Raw genomic sequence first — 8,803 nt, 5'->3', positions numbered from 1 at the left:
CACGATTTAATTCCGCCTTCCCATTTCATCACCGGGGGACTAGGCGTACGCTTGGGTTCCACCCCTATATTGTGGATGTTCCAAAGATTCGCACGAAGCGTTACGCTTCCACATGTATATGGCGAACGGCTATGGACTGGAATTCCCTGCCTGCAGACTTATTCCCTAAACGTTATAACTTGGGTCTTTTCAAAACGAGAGTAAATAGGCATTATTTAGGTGTGCATACTCCATCATCGACCTCGTCGTCACTGTCCATCAGGTGAGATAGAGGTCAAATGCGCACTTATATTTTATAAAAAAAATAAATTATATGGGTGTACTCGGCTAGAGGTTTTGATGCAACGGAAGTCACAAAACAATGTCTCCTCTTGACGCTGAAATCTAGGGACTAATGAAATTAATTGCGAATACTTAATTGTTTTAAGAAATTACTGAAAATCCTCTGTTTTCTCAGGATTGAAAAACGTCGTGAATTACACGGGCGTTATTATACTTCGCCCTAGGCAATGATCTTATAAACAACAAAAAAAGATCATTGGCAGTAGTAAATTAATATATGTATCATTTCGAGAAAATCCGTCGTACTTACGAAGTTTCCCACTGAATAAAAATATTTTTCCCTTTGGCTGCGTTCATGGATAGTATACTAATAAAGTCTGGTATTAATTGCCCTACATTGCTTAGCGAGTCTTGTTGATCTACGGACAATCTGCTTTGTCCGTACGATTTGGTAGTATAGAGTAAGGTTAAACTTTTTATTTGTTTCATCCATTCACTCAGTCGGTCGTCAGCTGTGCCGCGCTGCTCCTCCCCGCTCTAGAGCGCATAGACTAGAACGAATTGGTATTTGCCAGTCAATCAAAATTAGTCAATGGTTGTAGACGTGTTACTTTCATCAATTTTGATTTTTAAGTTTTTTTACTAGAACAAATAATAAATGTAAATAAGTGTTCTTTGCGTTAACTACGAAGGTCATTCAAGACAACTTATTGTACGATAGGGAGCATAGTACCACCAAGTAGTGTTGTGAATTCATCAATGCGTGTGATCGACCGCTCGCCGTGTGATCCAGTCTAAACACTGGAATGCACATTCGCTGCATTCCGGCGTATTTTAAAAGTACCTCTGATTTTTATATTCATTCGTTTTGATGACTCCTCGCTTAGGAACCTCAGCGCTGATTCATTTTGAATTCAACTAAAGTCGATGGAGTTGTAGCAGGCAAGTAAACGAAATTCGTAACTGTCTACACAAGGGCCACCTCAATGGTTCTGGACAATCAGTGCTTTGTTTTATGTGCATTACCTATTGAGGATGATACTCCGCCGATGCTCTTCGGGTGGTGGTAGACTCCTCAGATACCATTGGTCTTAACTCGTAGACGAGTGAGCAGTGGCGGATACGTCCGGCGCTGCGCCAGCGCCGCGCTGATATCGCTATCGCGCCAATCCATTTATCACTTGCTCAAGTTCAACATCAATTACACATGCCACATGCTGATTGTATAAATACCATTCGTCCAAGTCAAATCTAATAAATTTTATTATGACCTAAAACAATATATTTAATGTAGTTGATTACTTTGTGAGGTAAAAATTGTGAATAACATTAGAAATAACGTGACTAGTGTTGCAGTAACGTAATCTGTGTGTACAGCGTGCAGAAACCGGCAGCAGGATGATGGTGGAAACCATTCTTGAGTCGTCCCAAGACTTTGGTGAGTGTCAACATTTTTGTCAGTTTGTGTACATAAATAAAATGTATATTATTATAGAGTATAGATCGATATAACAAATGAGCAGGAATATGTGAACATTTCAAGTATGTGTATTTTCCTGAATTTGTGGATCTAGTTATAAATTACAACAATGAGGGTCACTTATCTCCAACATTTTCCTGTGTTGTGGTGTTACAATTAATGTAGTCGTTTGACAATTTTGCCTTCTTTAAATGTAATAAATGTACACTTAGCTCTGTCGTAGACATGCATAAAACAGTGCCTGGTAAAGTAATTTGATATCACACATTACATTTCCATACAAGTATTATTATATTGTGATACCACTACTATCCACAACATCACATAGACATGTACTATGCTAAATAGAGATGAATTATAAGCATTACCCATCACTCCAGTGTCACCAGTGCCCTTGAGTCGAAAATTATATTTTGTTGCCTCAAAAGTTACATTTTTGTTTATTATCAAAACATTTAACTGTGTAAAGTATACATAATAGTAGAAGTAAATTGGCTGATTTCATTTTGTTTGCACCTCTGAATTACTTTATTATCTAATGTGTGAATTACTTTATTAATGATGTGTTCGTAAAGGGCCATTCCAAAGTGGCGGGTGGGACATTTTGACTCCTTTTTTCTTGAACTTTAAGTAATTTCTCCCTAATCATTGGTTAATTACACTTAAAATGAAAATATCATGAAGCCAGGTATACAATTTAACTGCAACTATTTATTTACATAAATTTATGATGTTATTTATACTCAAAACTTTTCATTTTCTAAGTGTGACAGGTGGGACAGTCACAACACCCGCCTGTTTGAGTTGATGGCTTCTTTGCCAAGAGCAAGACAAACTATTAATATTTTGTTCAGCAAGTTTTTCATATGAGATAACTTGAATGTTAAAGTTCTATTTTATATATACACTTAATTAATAACTTTGATACATTTTAAGGGCTAATATGTTAAGTTGTGATGGGGGACATGATTTTGTGACAGGTGGGACTAGTTACAATTGAATTCACAGAATTAATAAAATTACACTGTTTAATATGAGATCCATCGTTAATAAGGAAGTATTTTATAATTTTTGTCTTATTAAGACATTTTAACATAAAAAAAAACGGAATTAAAGAACTGATAAAGTAATCGTAGTATTTTTCTTGAAATGCTGTCTATGACGACATGAAATCAAAGTCACGCGTGTAAAATGCGCTAATAAATTTGAAAAATTCTGCTGCATCCTTCAAGATAATGTATCATATCAAAATATATCAAATTTTAGAAGTTTTGCTCCAATATATAGTTAAAACTAGTGGAGACAGACTTCATAAATCATCAGGAAAAATGTTGTCACTTTTTGTCTTTTTTTATGTGTTAAAATGTCGTCATTATGAGGATTATAAAAAGTTTGCTTACAAATGATGGATCTACATATAAACAGTGTATTTTTTTAATTCTGTGTATTCAAATATAACTTGTCCCACCTGTCACAAAATGGCGTCCCAATCGTCACAATTTAACACATCAAAATGTCAAACTCTGAAATTAAAGTAACTGTTATACCTAGTAAACATCGTGAAAACTTGAATCCATGAAAATACAAACATTTATTCAAAGTAAAAACGTTTAGAAGTGTGTCTCACCCATCGCTGTGATGGGTGGGACACACTTTCAAGTCTTAATATTTACATTCCTTTTTTTTACGTGCGCAATGCCCAACCAAGCCAAAATAATTACCCTTTTTATTTAAAAATAAAGACCCTTAGCATAATTGTTGCCAATAGATTGCATATTTATTCTTTAAAATAAAAATATACATGTTTCATTGTGACAGGTGGGACTTGAAATTAGTACTTATTGAAACTATAATAACTCCTCACCATTTATATACTTCCATGCAATCACTTATCACTGTTTTAAAATTCGTAAATTGTATTTTCTTCGACAGTAATAACTTTTTAGAAAGACGCACAAATAGCCGCGAAAATTGTTGCTAACATTATAGGAAAAAATGCTTCACTGTAGACGACAGCACTACGGCTGCGTTAATGAAGACGAAAAATACAATAATTGTACAATATCCGAAAAATGTCATTTATTTCTAATGATTTGATATATTATATTGTGTGTAACGTTAATGAATTGGAATTGAAATAAATAATATCATTTCTTTTTTAACCGACTTCAAAAAAAGGAGTAGGTTCTCAATTCGACTGTATGTTTTTTTTGTATGTACGTTACGCGATAACTCCGGTATTTGTGAAGCGATTTTCATGATTATTTTTTTGTTGGAAAGAGGGTACCATCATAGTGGTCCCATTTCATTTTGAAGAAAATCATCCACCTCTGAGGGTCGCTGATCACGCATGAACATTCATTTTTATAAATAGCGCCTAAATTTTACTTAAGGAGCAATTATTTTAATGGTTGCTTTTGCTATTCTCCAATTCAAGGCGTTTTTCTCTCTCAATATACTTTGAGTAGTGAGAACCGATTTTTATTATCTCCTGTGTCAAGTTCCGTATAGTGGCGAACTAAGGGATATTTCAATAAAACTTAGCAAATAGACGTAATTCCACGTACTTTTGAGGTCAGTTTTTTTAGTACTCTGTACTGAGATTATTCTTTATTTGATTCACAGAACTTTTTTTTGTAATAAAGATTTATTCAAGTATGCCTGACTCACAAGCACTTTTGAATAGTTAACATCAGACAAGAGATTACAAAAAAATACAAGTCAAGTAAATAAAACAATTCATACAAAAAATTAATTAACTCCACGCATTTTTATTGTTCATGTACTCATCAACAGTATAGTACCCTTTCGCCAAAAGTTTATTTTTAACATATGTGTTAAACTTACAAAATGGTAAATATACAATTTCGATCGGTACTTTATTGTAATTCCTTGTTCCATAAAAGAATTACGAACTTTTTACAATCGGAATTGAGGCATGATTAATTTATCTTTATTTCTAGTATTACGTTTGTGTATATCGCTGTGTTTCTTAAATACAGTAATATTTTGATGGACATAGAAAATACAATTAAAAATAAACTATGATGCTACCGTTACAATATTAATGTCTTTGAAAATTTTTTTAAGGGAGACCCTGTTTCCCAGTCTATATGGACCTTTTACAGCTCTCGTTTGTAAAACAAAAATAGTCGCGACGTCAGCTGCTTTCCGCCACAGTAAAATGCCGTATGACATTACGCCGTGGAAGTAGCTGTAATAAACTAGGTGAGCAGTTTCTTCTTACTGAATATACACACTAAATAAATTACATAAAAACGAACAAAAGTCATTTAAACAAGCCGGAGCGTGCACATCCTTCTCGCTGTGAGCACAGCATGCTGAACATAGTAATTAACGAGCCGTATACCACACCTACGGTGGGGTCGGACCGGCCTGCGGTGCGTGGTCGGGTTCAGGTTAGGGGTGTGCTTATGCTCTTCGGTGACACAGCGATTAGTATTATGGGTGCTTGATGAGAAGTTCCGGGTTCCAGGACCGATTTGGGCCAATTTAGGAACCGAACATTTCTGAGTTGGTTCTGGTCTGGGTATTCTGGATATTGCCCCCAGAGTTATCGTTATTCTGGTATTCATAGTACAGGAAATTGAGACCCACTTGAGACCAGAAATTCGGTGTGATTGTCTGGCATTTTTTCCCTAAAAAACTTCTCTTTGGCATAGCTTCCAAGAAAAAGAATCTAACAGAGAGACTGTGGAAATACATCAACGGTATAAGTATCTCATTTCCACTACATCGGGAAGTATGCCTTACATTTTGAACAATTGTAAGATCTTGTACTCGTAATAGAGCCTCTGTATACTACCTACATACGTTGGCGTGCGCACACTTCGGGTATCGCCCTCACTTTATTTGAAAAAAAAATTAAATAGCCCTTTAATGGCAGCCATATTGGAAAAAGGCAAAAAGTAAATTTTGACCGCACATTATTATTAAACACCCATAGAGAACCCCACATGCCGATTTGCAATCAATTACAGCAAATTTTTATCAACCGCCATTTAAAAATTGTATGGCAGCCATATTGAAAAATGACTAAAAGTACATTTTAACCGGAAATAACTATGAAACACCACCGAGATCCCGGCATGCCGATTTTCAGTCCAATTAGGGCAAATTTTTGTCTGCCACCAAAAATATTTGTATAGCGGCTGCTATACAAAGATTTTAAAATGATATATTGAGAAATGGCGAAAAGAAACTTTTGACCCTAAATTATGATTAAGAACTCTTAAACACCTCCGTATGCTAATTTCCAAAGGGATCAGGGCAAATTTTTTTCAGCCGCCAACGAACGCGTCCCCATAGACGCTCCGGCTATATTTGAAAATGGCGACAACAAATTATTATCCGGCAGTTCCACATGCCCATTTGCAGAACAATCAAAGCAAGTCTCTTTCGGCAGCCATTTTTGACGAAAAAGTCGCTTGCATGAGAGCCATATTAAAAAATGGCGAAAATAAACTTTTGTCCCCAAATTATGATTAAGGACTCGTAAAGACCCCCGCATGCCAATTTTCGCTGCAAGTTTTTCTTCGGCCGCCATTTTGAATTAATTTTAACACAAGCGGGTGACCACTGTTATCCTCTATGACATTCCTTCCAGCACCTACTTTTCTCTAATAATTTCCGTGATACAAGACTTTGAATTTTGTATGGCGGCCATCTTGTTTATTTAAATTTTTTACTTCCGGCAGAAATTGACCAAGGTGTGCCGCATAAAAGTGCACAAATATTCCCTCCATATATTGTAGTTTTTGCAGACTGTTGATCACTCTTTTATATTTTCCACATTCAGGTCTTCTCGTATTTCATTCTTTGCTTTGGAGCCTATCCGCGTACAACGGTGTAAATATATTTTTTCCACCATATCGGGATGTATGCGTCTATTTTTCTAAGTTTCTTTGTAGCTTTATATATATAAAAATGTTCTCGAGAAAAATAAAGTTTTAAAACTGTTGCTAGGTACTATCTTTAAAACAATTATTCCAAACAAAATAAAATAGTTTTGACTTTTAAAAACATAAGGATAACAATAATCTCTTAAAAGAAGAGACTGAGGGGTTAAATATATCTAAATCCTGACAAATACGATTATATGATGAACAAGTACGATATAAACATGAATGTTAACCAGAATTGGTATGAGTGTTTTTTTTTCTAATATTAAGTGACGGGACGAACAAGTCGTGCGCCTGATGGTAAGCTACACGCCAGTTGCAGTGCGACTCAGAGCTTCAAATCGCAAAGTTCTGAGTGGCACTGCCACTGCACCCGTCACCCTGAAACATAAGTTGACAAGTCTCATGTGCCTGTAATTTCACCAGCACCCTTAGCCCTCAAAACCGGAATACAGTAAAGTGGCAGTACTTTCCTGGACGAACTCTTTCACGAGGAGCTCTACTGCTTACAAAAGTAAAGAAAAAGAGTGTGTGGAAGACTGAATGCTTTTCTATTTACGAGACGGCTAGAAGGACGAGGAATGTTGAAGTGAATTTTCTGCATTCATAGAGAACTGTTGATTTGTCCATTTATTAGTTTATGCAGAAATATAAGGTCGCTTATATTTCTTCTTTTCTGTAGTGAAACCATTTCAAAGTGGGCTAATCTAAAGTCATACGTGACTAACTGTCGACAAAGGTTGTTTGAGTAACAAAGGTGATATAGCAACCTCTCTTGTATCCTCTCTAACCGTTCGATGTGTACGTTGTATGATAGGCTCCAGACGGGGTACAGTACTCTAATATACTACGTACATAACAATTAAAAAATTTAATAGAAACTTCGGGGTCTCTAAAGAATTTGGTTTGCCTTGACACAAATCCGGCAAGTCGGGAACCTTAGCAATTGAGTCTATTTGTTCCCTAAAATCTAGCTTGGCGTGTCCACAATAACACCAACGTCACGCATGCTAAAGACTTCTGCTAGAGGATTGTTGATGGTGTCTTTTTTCTAGAAAAATTCATAAAGAAACATTTGGAATAATTTAGCACCGTCCTATATTCAACACACCAATAATTTATGGTATTTAGGTCATATTGTAAGTATAGTAAGTGTTGACTTGAGTGAATTCCCCTATAAATTTTTAAATCGTCTGCAAATATTTGGAATTTATGTGTTACCTTAGTAGCCAAATCATTAACAAAAATTAAAAAGAACAAGGGTCCTATATGTGATTCTTGAGGCACGCCTTATGGTACTGATCTTGGTAGAGAATGAAATGCACGGATGTTGACGATCTGAGAACGGTTACGAAGATAAGACTCGCACCAGCGCAACACGGAGCCACAAATCCCCACAATCATGCATCAATAATTATTGAATAAAGATGATATTATATAAAGCTAATATATTTGGTGTCGTGTCGGGTGACGTTAGGAGTGATGCTTCGTTTTCCGAAGCGATGTGTGATGTTATATTACACTGTCGCGTGATATTACAATTATAATGTTATTCGCATTATTTACACATCCCTACTTGGCTGCAATATTCTTGTAAATTTAAAAACAAAGCTTTTTCTTACAAGTATGGTTAGTAGACAATAGTTCTTATAAGTATGGTCAGTAGATAACAGTTCGAGGCACTGCAGCCTGACACATGCACGTGCACAGGTTTGGCCAACGGCACGCTGCCGCAATGGAAGCGAGAGCTACTGCAGCGGAGGGCGGCGAGACTGCGGCCCGCCCCGCCGTCCGCGCCGCCGCCGCCTCCGCCGCCGCCGCCACCGCTCGCCGACGACGATGAGGAGCTGCGCTACGGGCCCGGCATCGTCAAGCGGCTCAAGTCGCGCTACCTCAGTCTCGCGCTGCGCGACGCACCGCGGAGCCGGCCGTCGGTGCTGCGACGCGCCGCGTCACTAGAACACCTGCTGGAGCCGGCCGTGCCGTCGACGCCCGCCGCGCGACCTCCGCGGCCCACGTCGCTGGCCGCGGGCCACGCGCAGCGCCCGGCGCCCCGCCGCGACCTCGTGAAGCGAGCCCGGTCCGTCGACTCGCTGAGCCGCCTGGAGCCGCGCGACGA

The 8,803-nt window shown here is 37.7% G+C and overlaps 1 protein-coding gene across 1 annotated transcript in view; it reads left to right on the top strand.

Annotated features, from left to right (window-relative positions):
* Nucleotides 1-852: 852 nt before the first annotated feature.
* The window catches only part of LOC113239312 (ras-associated and pleckstrin homology domains-containing protein 1), a 22,763-nt gene continuing 14,812 nt past the window's right edge, over nucleotides 853-8,803 (top strand). The window contains exons 1-3 of the mRNA XM_026476231.1: nucleotides 853-1,224; nucleotides 1,660-1,720; nucleotides 8,395-8,796. Of these exons, the coding sequence (XP_026332016.1) occupies nucleotides 1,681-1,720; nucleotides 8,395-8,796 (442 nt within the window). The 5' untranslated portion in view covers nucleotides 853-1,224; nucleotides 1,660-1,680. The remainder of the gene's footprint in view (nucleotides 1,225-1,659; nucleotides 1,721-8,394; nucleotides 8,797-8,803) is intronic.

Source organism: Hyposmocoma kahamanoa, unplaced genomic scaffold (assembly GCF_003589595.1).
Source record: "Hyposmocoma kahamanoa isolate Upper Pololo Valley unplaced genomic scaffold, ASM358959v1 99876, whole genome shotgun sequence".
Lineage (NCBI taxonomy): Eukaryota > Metazoa > Arthropoda > Insecta > Lepidoptera > Cosmopterigidae > Hyposmocoma > Hyposmocoma kahamanoa.
This window is presented reverse-complemented; position numbering and strand designations above follow the sequence as displayed.